This window comes from Megalobrama amblycephala, linkage group LG12 (genome assembly GCF_018812025.1).
Source record: "Megalobrama amblycephala isolate DHTTF-2021 linkage group LG12, ASM1881202v1, whole genome shotgun sequence".
NCBI classification, from domain to species: Eukaryota; Metazoa; Chordata; class Actinopteri; order Cypriniformes; family Xenocyprididae; genus Megalobrama; species Megalobrama amblycephala.
In genome coordinates this window covers 39,810,059-39,834,880 of record NC_063055.1, presented here as the reverse complement: position 1 = coordinate 39,834,880, position 24,822 = coordinate 39,810,059, and the positions used below count along the sequence as shown (strand labels likewise).

Here is a 24,822-nt window from a genome sequence, read left to right as displayed (position 1 = left end):
TAACTCCATTTTGATTAATTTGAGTAAAAAAAGTGGTAAGATGAAAACCCCTATTTTCTGTTTCAAACTTTCAGATAGCATCTTTTGGATATAAAAACATTAAAAATTCAAATCTACATTTTGATTTTAAAAAGTTTATTATAAAAACGTATTTTTTTTTTCCCAAAATGCAATAAATCCATGACACTTTTTTTTTTCTCCAAAATGCAATTAATTCGTCAATATAAAAGTTATTTTTCAAATTTCAAATACACAACAAAGTAAGTTGATTCACATATATGACAGAGTCTAAACTTTGCCAATATTTATCTTATATTCAGCCATTTTACTAAAAATACATTCAACCGTCGCTCCCAAAATGGTCATCTTGTTAATGTTATGAATTATTTGTCATTACTGATTAAAGAGTATCTGGCACCACCGCACGGTTAAATAAACACATTTGCCGAGTACATTGGTATTAAAAACGGCTTTTAAAAAAACCTTTAATGTTTACAGTGCGTGGAATGGTGCGCTGTGATTGGTTGAGAGCGGATATATCACGTTCTGCAGAAAAAGGAGACTGGCGTTTGTCGCGTTTTGGGAAGAAAGGGAGAAAACATGACAGAATAACACGACGGATATCGCATTTTGCGCAAAACTAATAAATGACTTTTCAATACCGACCAGATACAATACTGATTTTGGCGGAAACTCAATTTTTTGAAAATGGCGTTTATCGCGTTTTGGAACCAAACTCTTCATATATATATTATAGCTTATTCCTCGCTCAAGCCTTGTTTACAAGTGCGAGTGTCCCTTTAAAGCACCATACAGCGATGTTGTGCATTTTATATGGTTGAATGGGGAAAGTATTCTTAAAATGTATTATTAAAATTTGAATAATTTGTAATAATTATTCACGATATTTTCAAGTGCCCACGATAACAATATCGTGCATATTCATTATCATGATATATCGGCACATGTCTACTCTCATGCTGGCACAGCTGAAGCCTGCTTTTTTATTAGCAGGTATGCCGTCAGTGTTGGTGTTTGACAGAGATGTGGACTGTTTAAAAAAGTATGATATTTTTCATTTTGATGTGGTTTTTTCTTACACGGAGAGCTGACCATCATTTTCCCCGTGCATATTTTAGCTCTTGAGCTCAGTGAGTGAAACAGTGTTTTTTCCCACGGAAACTTTGATGCACATCGTCTCATTTCATTACATGAACACAATAAAACATGTGATGGGCTACTCAGAAAAGGCATTGCATGCAACTTTTTAAATCATAACATGTAAATTTATATTGTCATCAGAAGCAATCTCAGCAAAAATATCACTTGCGTATTAATATTTTTGTTTGCAGTTACAACCGTTTTAGGCACAGTCTGGAGCGTTATAGTTATCTTTTTATAGTTATCGTTCTTGGTGTGAACAGGCCTTAAAGGGTTAGTTCACCCAAAAATGAAAATTATCCCATACTTTACTCACCCTCAAGTCATCCTAGGTCTATCTTCTTTCTGATGAACACAATATTAAATATATTAAAATTATATCAAAAAATATCCTGGCTCTTCCAAGCTCTATGATGGCAGTGAATGGGGCTCAAGATTTTGAACCCCAAAAAAGCTCATCCATCCATCATAAAAATAATCCATGCGGCTCCAGGGGGTTAAAAAGGCCTTCTGAAGAGAAGTAATGGGTTTTTGTAAAAAAAAATATCCATATTTATTACTTTATAAGCAATAATCACTGTCTTCCAGTAATGGTCATACGCGCATCTAGTTCTGGCAGAAGAGTGACCTCTGACCCGACGCAGGATGTAGGAGTATCGTAATCTTAGACGCCTCTCGCGGTTCAAACAAACTCAAGCTCCTATTCTCTCATATCGAAATCCTCTGACATTTCTCTTTAAAAATTCTTGTTTTAGACTTCTAATTCGTAACCGGTGTTTTGTTTTGCTCTATCCTCTGAGCGTTCATCAATACGTCATGCGTCGGGTCAGAGGTCACTCTTCTGCCGGAACTCGACTCGCGTACGACTGTTACCGGAAGCCAGTGATTATAGTTTATAAAGTTATAAATATGGATATATTTTTCATACAAAAACACATCACTTCTCTTCAGAAGGCCTTTATTAACCTCCTGGAGTCGTATGGATTGTTTTAAGATGGATGAGCTTTTTTGGGCTTCAAAATCTCAAGCCCCAGGATATTTATTAATATATCTCCGATTGTGTTCATCAGAAAGAAGAAAGTCATATACATCTAGGATGGCTTGAGTGTGAGTAAATTATGGGATAATTTTCCATTTTTGGGTGAACTAACCCTTTAAGACTAACATCTATTTATATATGTCTTATTTTATAATATCTTGTCTAGGGCTGTAACTAACGATTATTTGATGAACTCTAGGGCAGATTTCTTGTTTTCCTCTCTGGGTTTTTCAGCTGCCATACATCATTGGACGCTCCGCTATGGCTCTGCTCACGTGGATGCGTGTGTTTATATTGTGATCCCGCTTAACGCAGCTGTGTGTAGATTTATTAGTGTAGGATATGAATACACAAAGCGACTTCTGTAGTTGTGGCGCTCTGAAGATGGGAGTCGTGGTGGGGTTGTTCACAGAAGCATCTGTCTCACATCAGATGTGTTCAGCCCTTTCCTCACATGAAGTGTCCCTCTGCTGACTTTTAAGGGCTGGACATGGAAGAAGTTATTACAGTAACAAATATGTGTGTGTGTGTGTGTGTGTGAGTGAAAGTCTCATTCGCCTTCTTGGAGTCCTTGCCTGTCCCGTGTGGGATAATCTGTGCTGATAAGGCACACGGAGGACTAAACGCTGGCTGTGGCAGCACATGGGCTCCTGGTCGGGGATTGTGATTGGCTCAGCAGTGTTGCCTGCAGTGTGTGACACGCTGCCCGGCCCCGTGCCTTCGCTCCAGTGTGACCTGGGACAGCAGACGCTCCTGTGATGCCCACTTCCTGTCTTGGTCTTGTTTTGGTTGTTTCTTGGACTGAGCTGGCTCATCCTTTAGGTGACGAGGCACGTCAGTTGGGCTCTTTCTGGATCGGTGCCGTCCATTGTGTTGTGAGAGATCTGCAGGACTTCATGTGCTTTTGATTGTAACACATTCAACAGCATTACAACGCAAACCTGTCAACAGGTAAAGAAGAGGTCTGTTGATGAGATATATACTTGATAGCATGTACTTTTAAGTCATATTACAATGATTTGTGCATGTTTTCTACTCGCAAAGAATGAAACTCTTTATGAGTAAATTTAACAATGTAGAATTTTTTTTTTTTTTTTTTTTTTTTAAAGGATGGAATGTAATGTTAATTTTTGCCAAATAAGAACCCCCATCTAATCTAATCCTCATTACTGTAATGTGAAGAAATATTTGAGATGTTTGGTTACACTTTATTTTAATGCAACAAAATAGCATGTAATTTAGAGGTTCTGACAAAATGCTAATTGCTGATACAGATATTAGATATTAAATAGATATTAAAAATATCTAATTTAATTAGTTTGAGTGAATTATTGTTTTAACGAATCTCTTGAATGAATGATTCAGTGACTCAAACTTGTTTTATTACTGGACGAATCAGCATTTTTGAATGAACCTCTTGAATGAATGATTCAGTGACTCACTCATAAAGTCTTCACTTGTTTCAGTGAATATGTTTACATGCACCCTCATAATGCGATTACAATATTGCGATTAAACTTTACCTCATGTAAACGCAATACTTTGATCAAATTAATGCAATTAAGCTCTTAATCGTAGTAACCATAATCGCATTAAACTAGGTGGTGTACGTCGATTTTAATCGCAATAAACAGGCATATAAACAACTTAATCGCATTATTCCCGCTCTGACCAAAGTGCGCATGTGGTCGGACGTACATGGATGCCTATGCCTATTCTAAAGTTTTCACTTCACCAAATCACTAAACTCTGTCAACACAACTAGCTGCGCAGTCTCTGCTCCGTATCTTCAAGACGGCACGAAAAATGCAACTACACCCGAGGCAAACCCGCCACTGCGATGTTCATCATGGCGCCGAATAATATCCATAATGTCCATAAAAATGTGTTTTGAATTTGATGTGAATAGATTAAAACAATGGCCGGTAACATGCATACTGTATGCCTGTGTGGTATAACCATACTTATTAGCGAATAATCAGAGTAATGAAAATTGCATGTAAAATGGAGTGAAGATTTAGCTCTTGTCATGCAAACATCTTACTGTGAGTAATAATCACATTATTGGTGCACATGGAAATGTAGTCATTACTGGATGAATCAGCCTTTTTGAACAAATCTCTTGAATGAATGATTCAATAACTCACTCATAAAGACTTCACTTGTTTCATGACTGGATGAATCAGTGTTTTTTGAACAAATCTCTTGAATGAATGATTCAATAACTCACTCATAAAGACTTCACTTGTTTCATGACTGGATGAATCAGTGTTTTTTGAACAAATCTCTTGAATTAATGATTCAATGACTCACTCATAAAGACTTCACTTGTTTCATGACTGAATGAATCAGCGTTTTTGAACAAATCTCCTGAATGAATGATTCAATGACTCACTCATAAAGACTTCACTTGTTTCATGACTGAATGAATCAGCATTTTTTGAACAAATCTCTTGAATGAATGATTCAATGACTCACTCATAAAGACTTCACTTGTTTCATGACTGGATGAATCAGTGTTTTTTGAACAAATCTCTTGAATGAATGATTCAATGACTCACTCATAAAGACTTCACTTGTTTCATGACTGGATGAATCAGTGTTTTTGAACAAATCTCTTGAATGAATGATTCAATGACTCACTCATAAAGACTTCACTTGTTTCATGACTGAATGAATCAGCATTTTTTGAACAAATCTCTTGAATGAATGATTCAATGACTCACTCATAAAGACTTCACTTGTTTCATGACTGGATGAATCAGTGTTTTTTGAACAAATCTCTTGAATGAATGATTCAATGACTCACTCATAAAGACTTCACTTGTTTCATGACTGGATGAATCAGTGTTTTTGAACAAATCTCTTGAATGAATGATTCAATGACTCACTCATAAAGACTTCACTTGTTTCATTACTGGATGAATCAGCGTTTTTTGAACAAATCTCTTGAATTAATGATTCAATGACAAAAACATTTTAAGTCATTTGTCGCCACCTACTGGTGTTGTGGTGGAAATTCACCTATGAGATTAAAGTCAGGCCACTCAATAGTAAAATTATCAATCCAAATTTATTTCAGAAAATAAATCTCTTACAACCAAAACATACCTCAGAGACCTCCAAAGTGAGTATTTATTCAGTCAAATCATACATATTAATTTTTCAGCAAACAAAGACTTTCAAAATTGATTGGATAAACAAATGAGCAGATTATCATTAGGCCTCCTACTTCCTTTTATCATGTAAGTACATTTTCCGGTTCATCGACATCCCATAATAATCACCAACATCCCATAATAGGTGCCCACCTGACGTGTGTAAATGTTTTTAATTGGAAACATCTTATCTAACTCCCTGAACTTCTTCCCTGCTAACTGACCTTGACGGCAGAAAGAGCCATTATTCTCAAGTTGCTTCTCACAGAAACTGTAGATTAGCTTTGAAACATCACAGAAACGTGGAAAAGCATACAAAACAATATGTAGTTTATAAATTAATATAGACAAAACAATACAGTTTTTTACCAAATGTATGACAGAAAAATAACCCAATACTTAGACATAAAAATAAAAGGTAACATAATTATATCTTTTTGCTCATCAATCAAAATCGAACCCTTACATGTCCGACATGACCTCCGTTGGGCAGCGACCTGCTTGAAACCTTTGAAAAACTCTTTCGTTTGAAAACTCCCTCTGTCAAAAACAACATATCTTAAAAACAATAAAGCATAGGAAATCTGTTTTCAATACATGCAATGGTTACACACATATATCTGTATGTCAACAAACAAATGACATTTTCTCATGATGGTTTACTTGAAGTGTCAAGTTACTTTCAAAAGGTGATTTACTGTATTTTAATCTCTACTGTAGACATCAGTGTTTATATCCGAGCTATAAACTTTTATCCCAGTACTTCTGTGATTAATATATATGATTATAAGACCGAAATAATGATACTGTGTGGTTGAAAAGACTGTGAATCAGAACACAGAACTGAATGATCGGACTTGCCAAAGGTTTAATAGACAGAGCAGAATCGCTGTTGTTTTTGGAGTAAGATGGGGTGAATTGAGTATATTATGATCAATTTAAGTAGATGTTGAATAAAAATCATTATTACTGTCATTCAGTACAAACAACTGTACTATGGTAATAAGAAGTCAATGAAAAACATCATTGAGAATAATGATTGTCTTACAATTTGGGAAAATGAATTTGGGAAAATATTGTCATGATGACAATAATGTCATTATGATAAAATGGCAATGATCTTAAAAAGTGCTTCATCTACATATGTTTTAAATAATTTTGATGTTGTTCAGTTTGCCCGCAGGGATCGTTAGTCACCATCACAGTCTTTCTAGTAAAAGAATCGGCTCAGAAACTGCAGGACCTTCTGAGATTGACATATCCCATGGTGCTGCTGTCATTCTCATCTCATTATCAATCAATATGATGAGTAGATTATTCGTAATGGGATGATGATGATGAAGCTGGGTGTCATGCGAACTGCACGTGCCGTCCTAATCTGACCCTTTGTACACACTGAGCTTTACATGCACACAGAGAGAAGCTCAACTTTTCTGAAGCTTTGAAAATGATTCATGCTGAAGGTATAACCTTCTGATTTTACACACACTTTTGCTGGTTTCATTTAAGCATCCACGGTACTAGGGCTGGGCATTGATACACATTTCAATTTTGATTCACAAGCTTGCGATTTGATTTTGATTCGTTTCATTTCAATATTGATTAATTTTGGGCTATCAGGTACAGAACATGGCAAATTTCCTCATGGAAAAATATCTAATGCTGTTAACTGTACAGTACATTAACGATTAAAATGAACAGATTTGTATAGACTACTTACATTTTAAGTTTTTATAATAATAATGTTATAATAATAAATTTTTATTTACTTATGTTTTACTTGTTTTTTTTAAACAAACACAGGCTGCATGATATTTATCGAAATATTGCAAATGTACATTGCAATATGCATAATATTGCAGTGGGGTATGATAAATGAATGATTTTAATACTTCAAAAAATTACAAAAAGTCCAAGTTTTAGATTGACGCAGACAGCAGAGAGTTACATACTTGATGTTATTAGGCACAGAGTGAGCGTTTTCAATTCATTCCTATGGGAGTTGAGCTTCACTCTTGCGCTGTGAGTTGCGGGATTGACAGCGGACCGGAGAAAGTTGTGGTTGGGCAGCGAAAAACGTGGTTGGCAGCCAAATGCTGTGAGGCTCAGGTAGTGACGTCTGTTTTGAGCTTTTAAAAATATGCAGATTGTGCCAGAATTTATGCAGGATTTAGTGGACGCTTAATATTAAGTATTGCAGTTTAGATGCTTTGTGCTGTCTATACAAAAATTTATCAAATTGACAGAATATCTTTACTTAAGGCTTTCAGAAACAAAGCTTGCATTTTTTCCAACTGTAATTGCTTGTACCTGTATTATATTGCCCTTGTGTTGAAAAAAAAAAAAAAAGATTAAACACACTTGCTACAGACACACCACAAATGTTTAAATATATTATTTACTCATACTTATTATCATCATAAATTTTAAACTCATTTAATTTGATTAATATTTTTATCTTCAAGTAGTCAAATAAAAATAGTTCCAGCTGTTTACCGTAATTGGTACCAAGAACCTTGAAATTTTACTGGTACTGGTACTAACTACTGGAATGTTGGTACTGTGACACAACCCTACCCGGAACATTCCTTTAGTATTTATCTTATCCTATTTCCAAATACGCTCCAGCCTAAAGTCAACAAAATTTCTATTTTAAACTATTTTATGAAATGCTTCCATATTTTAAGGTTTGATCTTCTAAATCTGCGTCAATGCAGAAGAGTGGCGTTAAATAATAGTCTAGTATCCAAAAATGTTTTCAACGAGCATTGTGAAGGAAAACATGCTTGTCATATTTGTTCTGCTGCCAGATTGCGTTTGAATCTCTGAGTTCCCATGAAGAGCAAAGTTCACCCCAAAACAAACAGCTGTGGACGGCTGAAATAGAGTCTGACGCGTTGAAGCTGTGCATTGAAGCAGAACAAGCAGGATGATTCGAAGTGGTCTGAAACGTACAAGCTGTGAGTTTTTTTGTGTATTTGTTCTGTAGTGTTTGTACTTATATTCTGTTGCTCAAGGCTTTTTGGTATGAAAGCATGTTTCTGCTATGAAATAAAAAAATGAGGTAATTGCAACTTTGCAAGTGAGCTGCACACTGCGATACAACATTTTAGCTTTTGTTTTGGGACAGTTGAAGGAATTGTCACTTGAACCGATGCACGGTATTACATCGTTCATCAATAAAATTTATCATTTGCCCGTCTTTTTAAGTCTTGCCAATTTAAACATTCAAGTGATTTTAAACCACTCAGTTCTTTCATGCTGTCTGAGAGACAGTTTTCTGTGTCCTTGTGGGAGCTCAAACGTGCTGCGTAACACGAGAATGAACCTCATTGGTTCTTGCTGAAGCTCAAAAGTGCTGCGTAACACAAGAATGAACCTCATTGGTTCTTGCTGAAGCTCAAAAGTGCTGCGTAACACAAGAATGAACCTCATTGGTTCTTGCTGAAGCTCAAACGTGCTGCGTAACACGAGAATGAACCTCATTGGTTCTTGCTGAAGCTCAAACGTGCTGCGTAACACGAGAATGAACCTCACTGGTTCTCAAGGAAGCTCAAACATGCTGCGTAATGCAAGAATGAACCTCATTGGTTCTTGCTGAAGCTCAAACGTGCTGCGTAACACAAGAATGAACCTCATTGGTTCTTGCTGAAGCTCAAACGTGCTGCGTAACACGAGAATGAACCTCATTGGTTCTTGCTGAAGCTCAAAAGTGCTGCGTAACACGAGAATGAACCTCTTTGGTTCTTGCTGAAGCTCAAACGTGCTGCGTAACACGAGAATGAACCTCTTTGGTTCTTGCTGAAGCTCAAACGTGCTGTGTAACACGAGAATGAACCTCGTTGGTTCTTAAAGCTCAAAAGTGCTGCGTAACACGAGAATGAACCTCTTTGGTTCTTGCTGAAGCTCAAACGTGCTGCGTAACACGAGAATGAACCTCTTTGGTTCTTGCTGAAGCTCAAACGTGCTGCGTAACACGAGAATGAACCTCTTTGGTTCTTGCTGAAGCTCAAACGTGCCGCGTAACACGAGAATGAACCTCATTGGTTCTTACTGAAGCTCAAACGTGCTGCGTAACACGAAAATGAACCTCATTGGTTCTTAAAGCTCAAACGTGCTACGTAACACGAGAATGAACCTCATTGGTTCTTGTGGAAGCTCAAAAGTGCTGCGTAACTGGAGAATGAACCTCATTGGTTCTTGCTGAAGCTCAAACATGCTGCATAACACGAGAATGAACCTCATTGGTTCTTAAAGCTCAAACATGCTGCATAACACGAGAATGAACCTCATTGGTTCTTGTGGAAGCTCAAACGTGCTGCGTAACACGAGAATGAACCTCATTGGTTCTTAAAGCTCAAACGTGCTGCGTAACATGAGAATGAACCTCATTGGTTCTTAAAGCTCAAACATGCTGTGTAACACAAGAATGAACCTCATTGGTTCTTAAAGCTCAAACGTGCTGCGTAACACGAGAATGAACCTCATTGGTTCTTAAAGCTCAAACGTGCTGCGTAACACGAGAATGAACCTCATTGGTTCTGGCTGAAGCTCAAAAGTGCTGCGTAACACGAGAATGAACCTCATTGGTTCTTGTGGAAGCTCAAACATGCTGCGTAACACGAGAATGAACCTCATTGGTTCTTGCTGAAGCTCAAACGTGCTGCGTGACACGAGAATGAACCTCATTGGTTCTTGCTGAAGCTCAAACGTGCTGCGTGACACGAGAATGAACCTCATTGGTTCTTAAAGCTCAAACGTGCTGTGTAACACAAGAATGAACCTCATTGGTTCTTGCTGAAGCTCAAACGTGCTGCGTGACACGAGAATGAACCTCATTGGTTCTTGTGGAAGCTCAAACATGCTGCGTGACACGAGAATGAACCTCATTGGTTCTTGCTGAAGCTCAAACATGCTGCGTGACACGAGAATGAACCTCATTGGTTCTTGCTGAAGCCCAAATGAACCTCATTGGTTCTTAAAGCTCAAACGTGCTGCGTGACACGAGAATGAACCTCATTGGTTCTTGCTGAAGCTCAAATGAACCTCATTGGTTCTTGTGGAAGCTCAAACGTGCTGCATAACACGAGAATGAACCTCATTGGTTCTGGCTGAAGCTCAAACGTGCTGCATAACACGAGAATGAACCTCATTGGTTCTTAAAGCTCAAACGTGCTGTGTAACACAAGAATGAACCTCATTGGTTCTTGCTGAAGCTCAAACGTGCTGCGTAACACAAGAATGAACCTCATTGGTTCTTGTTGAAGCTCAAACGTGCTGCGTAACACGAGAATGAACCTCATTGGTTCTTGTTGAAGCTCAAACGTGCTGCGTAACACGAGAATGAACCTCATTGGTTCTTGCTGAAGCTCAAATGAACCTCATTGGTTCTTGTGGAAGCTCAAACGTGCTGCATAACACGAGAATGAACCTCATTGGTTCTGGCTGAAGCTCAAACGTGCTGCATAACACGAGAATGAACCTCATTGGTTCTTAAAGCTCAAACGTGCTGTGTAACACAAGAATGAACCTCATTGGTTCTTGCTGAAGCTCAAACGTGCTGCGTAACACAAGAATGAACCTCATTGGTTCTTGTTGAAGCTCAAACGTGCTGCGTAACACGAGAATGAACCTCATTGGTTCTTGTTGAAGCTCAAACGTGCTGCGTAACACGAGAATGAACCTCATTGGTTCTTGTTGAAGCTCAAACTTGCTGCGTAACGCAAGAATGAACCTCATTGGTTCTTGCTGAAGCTCAAACGTGCTGCGTAACACGAGAATGAACCTCAATGGTTCTGGCTGAAGCTCAAACGTGTTGCGTAACACGAGAATGAACCTCATTGGTTCTTGCTGAAGCTCAAACGTGCTGCGTAACATGAGAATGAACCTCATTGGTTCTTGCTGAAGCTCAAAAGTGCTGCGTAACACGAGAATGAACCTCATCGGTTCTTGCTGAAGCTCAAATGTGCTGCGTAACACAAGAATGAACCTCATTGGTTCTTGTTGAAGCTCAAACGTGCTGCGTAACACGAGAATGAACCTCATTGGTTCTTGTTGAAGCTCAAACGTGCTGCGTAACACGAGAATGAACCTCATTGGTTCTTGTTGAAGCTCAAACTTGCTGCGTAACGCAAGAATGAACCTCATTGGTTCTTGCTGAAGCTCAAACGTGCTGCGTAACACGAGAATGAACCTCAATGGTTCTTGTTGAAGCTCAAACGTGCTGCGTAACACGAGAATGAACCTCATTGGTTCTTAAAGCTCCAACGTGCTGTGTAACACACAAGAATGAACCTCATTGGTTCTTAAAGCTCAAACGTGCTGCGTAACACACGAGAATAAACCTCACTGGTTCTTGCTGAAGCTCAAACGTGCTGCGTAACACACGAGAATGAACCTCATTGGTTCTTGCTGAAGCTCAAACATGCTGCGTAACACACGAGAATGAACCTCATCGGTTCTTGCTGAAGCTCAAACGTGCTGCGTAGCATGAAAATGAACCTCATTGGTTCTTGCTGAAGCTCAAACGTGTTGCGTAACACGAGAATAAACCTCATTGGTTCTTGCTGAAGCTCAAACGTGCCGCGTAACACACGAGAATGAACCTCATTGGTTCTTGCTGAAGCTCAAACATGCTGCGTAACACACGAGAATGAACCTCATTGGTTCTCAAGGAAGCTCAAACATGCTGCGTAACGCAAGAATGAACCTCATTGGTTCTTGCTGAAGCTCAAACATGCTGCGTAACACGAGAATGAACCTCATTGGTTCTCAAGGAAGCTCAAACATGCTGCGTAACGCAAGAATGAACCTCATTGGTTCTTGCTGAAGCTCAAACGTGCTGCGTAACACAAGAATGAACCTCATTGGTTCTTGCTGAAGCTCAAACGTGCTGCGTAACACAAGAATGAACCTCATTGGTTCTGGCTGAAGCTCAAACGTGTTGCGTAACACGAGAATGAACCTCATTGGTTCTTGCTGAAGCTCAAACGTGCTGCGTAACATGAGAATGAACCTCATTGGTTCTTGCTGAAGCTCAAAAGTGCTGCGTAACACGAGAATGAACCTCATCGGTTCTTGCTGAAGCTCAAATGTGCTGCGTAACATGAAAATGAACCTCATTGGTTCTTGCTGAAGCTCAAACGTGCTGCGTAACACGAGAATGAACCTCATTGGTTCTTGCTGAAGCTCAAACATGCTGCGTAACACACGAGAATGAACCTCATCGGTTCTTGCTGAAGCTCAAACGTGCTGCGTGACACGAGAATGAACCTCATTGGTTCTCAAGGAAGCTCAAACGTGCTGCGTAACACGAGAATGAACCTCATTGGTTCTCAAGGAAGCTCAAACATGCTGCGTAACGCAAGAATGAACCTCATTGGTTCTCAAGGAAGCTCAAACGTGCTGCGTAACACAAGAATGAACCTCATTGGTTCTGGCTGAAGCTCAAACGTGCCGCGTAACACGAGAATGAACCTCATTGGTTCTGGCTGAAGCTCAAACGTGCCGCGTAACACGAGAATGAACCTCATTGGTTCTTGCTGAAGCTCAAACGTGCTGCGTAACACGAGAATGAACCTCATTGGTTCTTGTGGAAGCTCAAAAGTGCTGCGTAACTGGAGAATGAACCTCATTGGTTCTCGCTGAAGCTCAAACGTGCTGCGTATTGTGAGAATGAACCTCTGATTAAGGCACTGTTTTTTTTTTTTTTTGTCTTTTAAAGTGCAAACCTTTTAAAGGCAGTAAGCCATGAAAAAGAGCTCAATTTGTGATTCACGAGTTGTTTGAGAGGCAACTTTATGTGCGCACCACTTATATAGATTGGTGGTGCAAGCGCAAAACCTGCAGGAATGACTAAAATTATGCATAGAATTATGCACAATACCTGCAACCCCTTTCCAAAATTCAGAAGTCAGGACCTGACACCCAACACTATTCAACCGGAGCGAATGAGATGAGTGAGTGACAGGAGGCGGGTGTGTCAATTCTAAAAAAAAAAAAAAAAAAAACTCTAAAAAAAACGGCCACTCCCTCCTCAACTTAAAAAAATCTCCTCATAACAGTCACCTAAGGGGGAATTACCACCCATTTTCCAAAACGAAATTCAGGCCCTGGTTTACATGTTATTTTGAGAGTTTCATGAGTTGCAGTTTTATGCAGTTCTGTCAGTTTAGTGCAGTCAGACGGTGTGATGCTAATGCTCGGAAGAGCAGGCGATGTTTCTCCGACACATTTCGTAGACTGTGTTTCATGAAGAATGGATGTGTTTTGGCTGCTTCTCGAGGGTTGATGTAATCCCTCTTCAGTGTGCTGTTTATCCTGGATGAGTATTGATTTATCTTCTCTCTCTTCTCCTTCTTTAAACTGCCGGTCACCACATGTGTCTGATGAAAGCCAGCTCTGCAGCGCTCTGCCAGGCCTGTGGAGCAGATCTTCCACTAAAACAAACCAAAGTACAACTTGTGTCATTCTAGCGCAAATATACGGGCAGCTTACATGACATGTCACTGTGCCATTTCCATTTTTTTCTTTGATATTTTCATAACTTGGATATCCCTCAGGGATCAACGCCAGTGATTTTTTTAGTTTTTTCTACTTGCTCGGTCTAATGTACTTGAGTACATTAAAAGTCAAGTACTTTTGTACTTTTACTCAAGTAAAACTGAAAAGACGTACTTAAAACTTTTACTGGAGTAATAATTTATTAGGGTATCTCTACTTTTACTCAAGTACTTGATTTGTGCACTTTATCCACTACTGCTAATTAAGCAGGCCTGTGGAGTGACTCACAAAATTAATTTCTTATCAGGCAGTCTCTTGGGGATACTGGCTAACTAGGCCCCCAACAGGAAGTACATTGTGCTTTCACATTAGAGCTGTGGGTGCCGACCAGAGAGTTTGGTTTGAAGATAACCTCAAATCTACTTGGTCTGGGGTACGTGTCACTGTTGGTATGAACGCAGTCTGTCCTATGTGGAAGTGAATGCCATCTATGCCGTATGAGTTGCATCTTTGCATGCTGCCAGTCACTCTTATTATAGTATAATGCAGTTCTCATAGCTGCTTGTCTCTTTAATAAATTGCCTTTGGAGAGCAGCTCGTATTCTTCCTATTGCTTGCAATACATTTGTGACAGACAATCTCAAGTGCTGTCCACTGTGTGTGTGTGTGTGTGTGTGTGTGTGTGTGTGTGTGTGTGTGTGTGTGTGTGAAATGAAAAACAAACAAACAGTTAGCCTAAGCTGGCATAAACAGCTGCTAAACAGTTGCCACGAGAACTCGCAGTGCTACATACATTTATTTTATTATTATTTAATAGTTTATTTAACAGGGATAATGGACGGTCTATGACTGCCCCAGAATTGGCTACAAAATTGGCTACTAAATTTCAGGAAGACAAGAACACAGGAACATATGGCATAATTAATCATTAATCAATAAATAACATGTGCAAAAACTTAAACATTTAATGATGCAATTACACAAAACAAAGTTGCACTGTCAAAATTATAATATTATTAATTACAAATTACTAAGTTGAAGATTGTTCACTGATCACGTTTGACTCCTCTTTATCCATATTTTCATGTTTGATTTAATGAATAATATTTTTGTGTTTGCTCAGATGTTAGTTGGCAATTTGTTCTAAAGATTTTTTTTTTTTGAGAGTTTTTAATGCACATTTTTATGCTAAAGTTCAGATTTTCCTGCTTGTGACCATGATGTAATAAAATATGTAAAAAAAAAAAAAAAAAGGAAAAAGAAGGAAATTAATGCAAAAATACTGTTGAAAGTTGATTCTGTATAAATGTAAAATTTTGTAAATTTCATTGCATAAACATTTTAACATGCTTTTCAAATGTCAGATGTGAGTCTAAAATAATTCCAAGGAATTTAAAATCTGGGACAGTTTGTAGTTTATTGCCATTGACTAAAATATCGTTGAAATATTGAAATGTTTACTTGAAATACATACAGTTTTGTGAACATTAGACAGCACTGAGTGATTTTTGTAATTGCAGAAGATAACTTAAAGTGGAAATGAAACAGTTAACATTATTTAGTTAATTGATTTCCACTCTAATCAAAAATTAAATAACAAACACAATAAATGTAACCATTTAAAAGAAAAAAAGATGTTTTGTTATAGCATTTGTAGCAAGAGCGCCACCATCTTGCAGTACCACAGCCTGTGACATCATGGAGTTGGTTGACTCCCATAGATTAATGAAGATTATTGTAGTTTAGATTCTGGTCTTTGATTTTTCTGCTCAGTTGCTGCAGTCGTTTCTAGTAAGAAAAGTGTGGAGTCACGGTAAGAAATATTTATTTTGCGGTTTGCATCAGCTTTGGTCTCTTTATGTTGTGGAATGACAAACAGGTGTTTATAATGGTTGTGGTTCATTTCTGAGTCATTTTGGCAACATATTGTATATCTAAGTATAACTACGGAAATCCTGAGGCAGTGGGTCTTGTGTCTGAATGTGTATCAGGAAGTGAAGCTGTTGTACTGCAAGATGGTGACACCCTTGCTACAAAAGCTATAACAAAATATCTTTTTTCTTTTAAATGTTTACATTTGTCATGTTTGTTGTTTTATAATTTTTGATTTGAGTGGAAATCTATTCACTAAATAATGTTAACTTGACTGACTGCTTCATTTCCACTTTAAGCTCCACCTGTTCTCTAGTTTTCACATTTGTGTAAATCATGGTATCATCTGCGTACATTTGGATTTTTATGTCTGGACAGGCTTATCATTTAGATAAAAACTAAAAGATAGAGGTCCAAGGATAGAACCCTGAGGGACCCCGTCTGAACAGACTCTTGAGGAGGATATAAATTGCATAAGGGACAATAAATTGTTTTGTGTAATAAGAAAATTAACAAGTTACTACTTTTTCTGCGATCTTGGTCATTTGGACTTGGCCTGGACTTTAAGTTGAATGAGCTGGTCTCAACTAGTCACAGAAAATGTGGACTTGGACTCTGGTCTTGTCCGGACTTGAGTACGGCAACACTGCAGATGTGTGTGTAATGTAGATCTCTGTCCATCCAGAATGACCTTTATTCGACTTCAGGTTCAGGGAGGGCGTAAACTCATGAATGGAGCAAGTTGTCTGATGGGAAGGGAGCAGTTCCTGTTTTTGAAGCCTATTTGTATTTTCGCTTAGTCAGAGCGCTGAGACGTTAGTGACCACATGGCATCAGAGTCTGAGCATTGTCTCAAGATTTAGCTTTAGCAATGCATGATAATCGATATGCTCTTTATATGCTGTTTAATAGTAGTGTACAAATTCATTGGTTCATTGATGCATTGATGATTGCATCATCATAATTCATTGCATTGATTACAGAATGCAGATCGTTTTAGTTGCACTCTTCAGTATTCCCAATGCCTTTGTTTATGTAGTTTTATTTGTACATTGTTGCCTTTAATGCCAAATGTCTATGAAAATTTAGATTTATATACATTCATGAGCATGCATTGATTTACAGCTGTAATTTCAGTTCTCGTATTTGTCAGAGTCTCTATATCAGTGCAGCCCCAGTCTTTTCCTTCAGTTTCTGCGCATTGACCAGTATCTGTGAAGGCCAGCGGGGTTCATTGAGCTGTTTGCATGGGCTTCTGCGTAAGGCTCAGTGAGAATGCTACTTCATACACACTGTAGAGCTCGTCCATCTGTTCAGAAGAGCTTATGCTGCCAGTCTGAATCTCCCTTTCGTTTGTCCAACAGGTTGAGTGCCTAGGGCGGACACTGCATGGGCTCTAAGTTGGCACAACATCTGCTCCTCTTCTCCTTGTCTGTTGTAGTTATGGGACAGAGTTTGAAGGGAGTATTTGGTGCAAACAGCTGGCATATGTTAGCTTATTTAGTTAAAGGTAAACATCTGAGTTCAACAGCTTGTACATGGTGAGAGCAAGTTAATGTGCCTCAACTTGACCCTTTCAGTGTATTTTTGTCCCTCAGAGAGGTATGTTGTATGCAATTGTTTTATACAAAAAGCTACATTCTAATGTCAACATGATTTGTTCTTCAGATATTCTTATTTAAACACAACAAGTAATCAGCTGTTTGAAAAGTTACTCACATTTGGTTTTCAACCATTAAAAATGGGCAATATTCAACAACTTGAACATGGAGTCGCATTGGGATCCCGATATCTATGCGATTGAACCATGTAGGGCTGTAAAAATTAAGTTAATTAAGAATAAGAATCTAGAAGAATATTAAGATATCTTGAATACTTTTAGAGTTACAGGCATGCAAACTTTGGAAAAAGACTATTTATGGCACTTGGACAGGTTTGTTTTATGCAATTGTGTTAACAGAAAAAAATGATACATTTCTGATTTCATCATTATTTGTTCTTCAGATATTCCTCTTTAAAAGAAAAAAGTATCATCTATATGCAAAGTGACCCACAATTGGTTTTTGACCACTGAAAACATGTTCAATTTACCAATTTACTCATGGAGCCGCATTTAGATCCCCATATCTCTGGGATTGAACCATATAGAGCCTTAAAAATGATGATTCTAAAAGAAAAGTTTGTTTTTAGAACCAGAATCTAAAAGGATATTAAGACACTTTTAATACTTCTTGAGTTACAGGCATGCAAACTTGAGGCAAAAAAACACAAGAAGAGCTTTTTACCATTTTTGAACTGTCACTGTTGGCATATAATGAAACAAAGATCGCTAAAGTCAACAGATTTTACTAACAGATCCACCAATCTCTGTGTAAAAATAAAATAATGATGCTGCCATCTTTCTAAAGTCATTTTTACCCCCCTGTAATTTGGCAAAATAGTAAATATACATTCATGACATTTAATATTTAGGCTTTCTTCTTCATTTATGTATTTATTTCACCAGGAAAAAATTGACACGAACTGACCGCTTTGTGACACTAGTGGTTTCAGAAATGACATTGCATGTTGTCTACACAACAGTCTCTGTGCACATCGTACAACGTCTACCGTTCACTCCCATGCTTACTATAGTAAACTAGCTCAGCAGAAATTCAGCCCTAGACACCTGCAGTCTGCGGGATGGATCTTAACCTTTAAAAAAGGCATGCATTTAAAGTTCAGATGCAATATCAGACTGTTCACCCTGGCATTTATCATTGAATCAGTAAAGGCCTTTTTCCCCAGCCCTGTTCATCGCAGATACCTGGATGAGAGCAATGCCATGCTCAGGCCAGTTCATGCTTAGTATTTTCTGTTAATGTTGTGATCATCATCATGAGTGAGATAATATTTGTTTTGACCTAAAAAGACCGATTATCGGCACTGATATTAAGCATTTTTATGGTTATCGGTCATTTTCAAAACCGATTTGCCGATAAAATAATTTAATTTTGAAATGCGCTATTTGGCTCTGATGCGGCCACGTCTGTCTGAACGCACCACTCTGTGGCTTAGAGCAAGCTCCGCCCACTGCCCATCTGATTTGTTGGGAGTCGCGAGTCCAGCCAATCAGCGTGGAAGGCTGAAGGCACAGAAAGTTTTGCACTCTCACACCGAAAGCACTTGCTAACTGGAGCTGCTTCAGTGATCAAAAATCAGTTGTCTCTCAAATGTAAGGCAGCAGCAGACGTCGCTGAAGTTGCAATAAATCGCAATCCACTACACTAAAGTTGCAAAACACCTCAATATAATCAGGGCGCAGGATTGCGGGTTTTGATTATTAAGTGGGAAATTCCCGCAAACATTTATGCACTATAGCATGTAGATTGAACTTGTAATTTTCTGAAAGTTTCAGACTTCGAGAACCACCTGACCACTGCAGATTCATTTAGGCATTGATAGTGTTGCCGTTGAAATGCGTGATTGTGTCATCTCATAATTACAGTAATTACGACATGGCACAAATGCAGCAATAGAAACTAAGCGCCTGATAAAATGTTAAAAGGTATATTGCATTATATGACTAAATAAATGGAGAAAAGGCTGTGTTTTGACACATTTTCACCTTCAGTATCGCTGGAATCTTGTCATGTCACTCCTGGCATCTTCACTGAATCTTTCTGACAATTATTTACTCTTGCTTAAAACAAATCCGACTTTCGTCTAAATCCCTTATTTACTTTTTCCCGACGTGTGCCTGAGCAGTAGACTATTCAGTCTTTCCACCTGCGACATCTTATTATATTTTCATGAATACTTTTTGAGAATTGCTTGCTCTCGATTTGAACAAGACGGACTGACCTTAAAATCTCTTAATTGAATAAAACTGACCGTGGTGCTTTTTATCTGCTTTAAATATTCATGATGAAACCTAAAATTATTTTAACTCGATATAATATTTAAATGCTGTTATGACAACAGCAGCAGCAGCAAGCGTGTTCAGTTCACCGTTAACCAGATACATTTTACAGTTGTTTCCTAAGGGCTGCGTTGAAAAGATACACTACCGCTCAAAAGTTTGTGATTGGTAAGATTTTTAATGTTTTTAAAAGAAGTTTCGTCTGCTCACCAAGGCTTAATTTATTTAATTAAAAATACAGTAAAAACAGTAATATTGTGAAATATTATTACAATTTAAAATAACTGTTTTCTATTTGAATATATTTTACAAAGTAATTTATTCTCGTGTTGGCAAAGCTGAATTTTCAGCATCATTACTCCAGTCTTCAGTGTCACATGATCCTTCAGAAATCATTCTAATATGCTGATTTGCTGCTCAAGAAACATTTATGATTATTTTCAATGTTGAAAACAGTTGTGTCCAATATTTTTTTTCAGGATTCCTTGATGAATAGAAAGTTCAAAAGAACAGCATTTATCTGAAATACAAAGCTTCTGTAGCATTATACACTACCGTTCAAAAGTTTGGGGTCAGTAAGAATTTTTATTTTTATTTTTTTGAAAAGAAATTAAAGAAATGAATACTTTTATTCAGCAAGGATGCATTAAATCAATCAAAAGTGGCAGTAAAGACATTTATAATGTTACAAAAGATTAGATTTCAGATAAACACTGTTCTTTTGAACTTTCTATTCATCAAATAATCCTGAAAAAAAATATTGTACACAAATATTTTGTACAATTGTACACATTAAATGTTTCTTGAGCAGCAGATCATCATATTAGAATGATTTCTGAAGGATCATGTGACACTGAAGACTGGAGTAATGATGCTGAAAATTCAGCTTTGATCACAGGAATAAATTACACTTTACTATATATTCACATAGAAAACAGCTGATTTACATTGTAATAATATTTCACAATATTACTGTTTTTACTGTATTTTTAATTAAGTAAATGCAGCCTTGGTGAGCAGACGAAACTTCTTTTAAAAACATTAAAAATCTTACCGATCCCAAACTTTTGAGCGGTAGTGTAGAGAGAAGCAAGAACGACACAAATATAAGCTTAACTTGTATCATTATTAGGACATCATCTGACCTTAGCGTCAGTTCTCAGCCATTTGTGTTTTTTGCACGTGGTGAGCAGAGACAGTGATTGCAGACAGACATAACAGCATGACCTTCTGTAAAGCTGCTTTGAACGCATGTGTGAAAAGTGCCACACAAATAAATTGAACTTGACTTGATAAGCTCATGAAACAGGAGGCAACTCGGTCCTGGTTTATGTGTGTTTGTAAAGGTGAGGTTTCTTTGTCGTTTCAGTCACCCCTGATCTGTCTCCAGAGACTCCCCTACTCGGATCCCTTCCGCTCCCGGCGCCTCGACCCCAAGCAGCGAGCGCTGCCGTCCCCGCGGCCCCCGTCCCGCGAGCTCACCGGAAGCATAGCGAAGCAGGACACGGCAGCCAGCCGGCGCGCGGCAGCATGGAGGTGGGCATGCGCGTGGTCCGCGGCGTGGACTGGAAATGGGGCAACCAGGATGAAGGAGAGGGGCACATTGGCACAGTGGTGGAGATCGGCCGGCAGGGCAGCACCACCACGCCCGACAAAACTGTGGTTGTGCAGTGGGACAGCGGAACTCGGACAAACTACCGCACCGGCTACCAGGGCGCATACGACCTGCTTCTGTACGACAACGCACAGATAGGTGAGACCAAATACTAACACCAGTTCATCGTGACAGCCTTGCTAAAACAGTATGACGGCTTTTGCAGCGGCTTGAATGGAAAACCGTACGTTGATATATATAGAATAAATGATTACCTTATTCATGTAACCCTCTGGGGTCTTAGGTGTTTTTTGGGCCCTGGAGAAGTTTGACATGCCCTGACATTTGTGCTGACATGTGCTTATTTCTGTTACTTATAACATTTTCATGGCTGAAGTCTGATTACACTATATTCAGCTCAAACTGTACTACAATAAAATGTGAGTATCATGACTGTAACAGTTTGTATTTTTGAGAAAATGACTTTTATGCATGGTTAATAAAAAGTTTTTGAAAGGGTGTTTCTGTCACCCTCATGTCGTTCCAAACCTGTAAGACTTTCTTCATCTTCAAAACACAAATGAAGATATTTTAATGAAATCTCAGAGATTTCTGTCCCTCCTTTGACAGCTATGCAACTACCACTCTGACACTTCAAAAAGTGAATCCATATGAGTTAACCGGTTTAGTCCAAATTTTCTAAAGAGACTCGACTGCTTTATACGATGAACAGACTGAATTAAGCCTTTTATTCACATGTAAACTTTGATCACTGAACATAAACAGAGGTCAAACGCAAAATGAATGGTTCTCGCGTGTCAAGCAGTCATGCTTCATCTTCAGTTTAACAAATCTGATGTGTGTGTTAATCAGTGTTAATATGAATCACATAAAACAATTTAATTTAGACATACAGTAAACACAGAAGCTGAACATGTGTTTGTGATGCACGAGAACCACTGAGGTTTGTTCAAGCGTATGACACACACACACAAGCTTCCGTGTTCACCATTCTTTGTTTACATGTAAATAAAAGCCTAAATTAAAGTAGTTTATCATATAAATGATCGTATCTCTTCACTGTGTTGTGTTTATAAACCTGAGAAAAAAGCAGCACCCCTGTTCCCATGCCCTTGCTTTGGTATTTCTTTTGTTGTGTAGAAAACTGTAGTTGTATTATGTATTGAGCTATTTAGAAAAGTGTGATAATTATTATTTTAATTCTCTTCATATTTTTTAGATTAAATCTGAAACTATTGTGCCATAGAGGAATATATTCATAAAAGAGCAAATCAAATCTATGATCTAATGTTATGTTGTTGTTTTATTGAAAGGAAATGTACTTTTCTGTTCAGTGCTACTGTCATTGTGCGTTATCAGAGTAAAACAGGTGTTACGGGAGCACACAAGCGGTCATTTACGCCCTCAGCTGGTGGTGGTGTGTAGTGCGCGTGTGGATCTGCAGGCTTAAATCGGCTTAAATAGTTACACCACAATTCTGTGCATCTCTGAAGTGATTGTGTTTCTCTCAGATGAGTGCATTGCATTGCAGTCCTAAATATAAGATTCGTCTCTTCTTCATGTTTATAAGGAAACGCTTAATGCTAAACTGAAATGCTTTGCCGCATCATTAAAATCTGCCTCACATGATGCGTTTCTGATTAATGGAGGGAAAGCCTCAGGAAAACAGACATGCAAACAAACGTTAAAGGTCAACGACCGTGTTTAGAGACTCGCTGACTGGCTTCTATACTGTAGAAAATGATCTTAATTCATTTGAATACTAAAAGAATATAAAAATGCTACAATTACTATATTTGGTGAAAAATTCAAATGAATCTAATGGGACACTTCATGTCATTTCTTAGTTAAATACTGTTAAATTTACAGTTTTTTTAGCTGAAACATCTTTTTTACATGCTGACGACCCTTTTTTGGATCAGACGTGCTGATTTTCCATTTTTCCTTTCTTCCTCTTAGGTGTCCGACATTCAAATATCATTTGTGACAGTTGTAAGAAGCACGGCATTATGGGAATGCGCTGGAAGTGTAAGGTGTGTTTCGATTACGACCTGTGCACTCAGTGTTACATGAACAACAAGCACGACCTGACGCACGCCTTCGAGCGCTACGAGACGGCGCATTCACAACCGTGAGTTTCTCCTCTTTCTCTCCATCCGTCTTCTGTCCGCATCACTCTTCTGCACCACTAAACCACAAACCTCTCGCAGTTCCCGCTAGCGCTGTCTAAATGTCAGCCCACTGCTCTCGTTCTCGTAGAAACATGAAACATCAGCTCCACAGACTCTCGTAAGCAGAAGCTCTGTTTTATTTTCTGTGGGAAACACACTTTTGAGAATGCTGCAAGCATATGTGACCTAATAACGAGTCCCTCAGTATGTCAAAACTAATGTGTGTACAGTAAGGGAAGTCTGTTCAGCAGCTGTACGACACCAGAATAAATGTATGAGTGATTAAAACCATGCATCAGCATCTCAAAGCTGTTTATATCTATTATTGACCATTGATGATCATTGATACCAGTAATAGATATGATGTAACAGTCTGTGGATTAACTTCACTCACAGAAATGACATTAATAACAAACTTATTTAGTGCTTTAACAAAAATGTGAGTTTTGCTTTTAAACACACTGGCTCATTTTCAGTATGTGTGTGTGTGTGTGTGTGTGAGAGAGTGTGTGTTCTGGACCATTACTCATTCAGATGCACACAAACACTCTCTCTCTCTCTCACACACACTCACAGAGAAATATCTTCCCCTCCCTCTTGCAGCATCTCCTCTCTTCTCTGATGATGAGGGCGGGGCAACCTGTCACTCACATGAGATCCACCAATAGCAAACCACAACCATCCAATCAATTCCCCACAGAAAAAATCAAGCCCCGCCCTACATTTGTTCTTGTTCCAGAAGCGTTTCACTTGGATATACGACACAATAATCCATTTAAAAAGGGCTTGTCATATGGTTTCATCACAGTTTTTCCCACAACAGTATATGAATAAAAAGCTTCTAAAAAGGCAACATAGAAACTAACAGGTGAAAACATGAACTGATGAACTGCTGATGGCCTTGTTTTTCCAGGTAGGATGTTAATAGGATTTATTTGTGATAAAGGGCTGCATATGAGATTAGTGTTTTGAATTGGATTCTGTGTCACAGGAGAACGTCTCTCTGATCACACTTCATACAGCGCTTCTGGAGCGCCGAATAAAACTTGAAGCCTCACAGCTCACGCTGTGCAGTGACAAACTCTCACCCGCTCCTGAATATTTTAATGAAATGAGACAAATATGAAGCATTAGACACAGATTTTATTGCTTGAACGTGAAGATGGATGGGTGATATTCCTGCTCGAAGCGCTCTCTGTCAGAAGTCATGTGTAGTCTGAGGTAACGTGTGTTTTTGTGTTAGGACACAGTTCAGCATATGGCCTCCCATATGTTTACCAAGGCACAGAACAAAACAGCCTAACTTGTTAATCGGCTAAGGCAGCGACTAGTTAGCTTCTGTCACGTTGTCGTCTGTAATCTTTCTCGTGTCAAACACGACACACAAGCAGCCCTGGAGACAT

General features: G+C 38.4%; 1 protein-coding gene across 5 annotated transcripts in view; it reads left to right on the top strand.

The window, feature by feature from the left end:
- mib2 (MIB E3 ubiquitin protein ligase 2) overlaps positions 1-24,822 on the top strand; it is an 81,132-nt gene that overhangs the window by 11,262 nt on the left and 45,048 nt on the right. The window contains exons 1-3 of one of the 5 annotated variants that reach the window (XM_048211121.1): positions 8,051-8,318; positions 21,003-21,386; positions 23,208-23,379. In XM_048211121.1, coding sequence (XP_048067078.1) covers positions 8,288-8,318; positions 21,003-21,386; positions 23,208-23,379 — 587 coding nt within the window. In that variant the 5' untranslated portion in view covers positions 8,051-8,287. Of the gene's footprint in view, positions 1-8,050; positions 8,319-14,192; positions 14,294-15,573; positions 15,674-21,002; positions 21,387-23,207; positions 23,380-24,822 lie in introns of those variants that run through there. The other 4 variants (XM_048211119.1, XM_048211122.1, XM_048211123.1 and 1 more) reach the window with 4 other exon arrangements.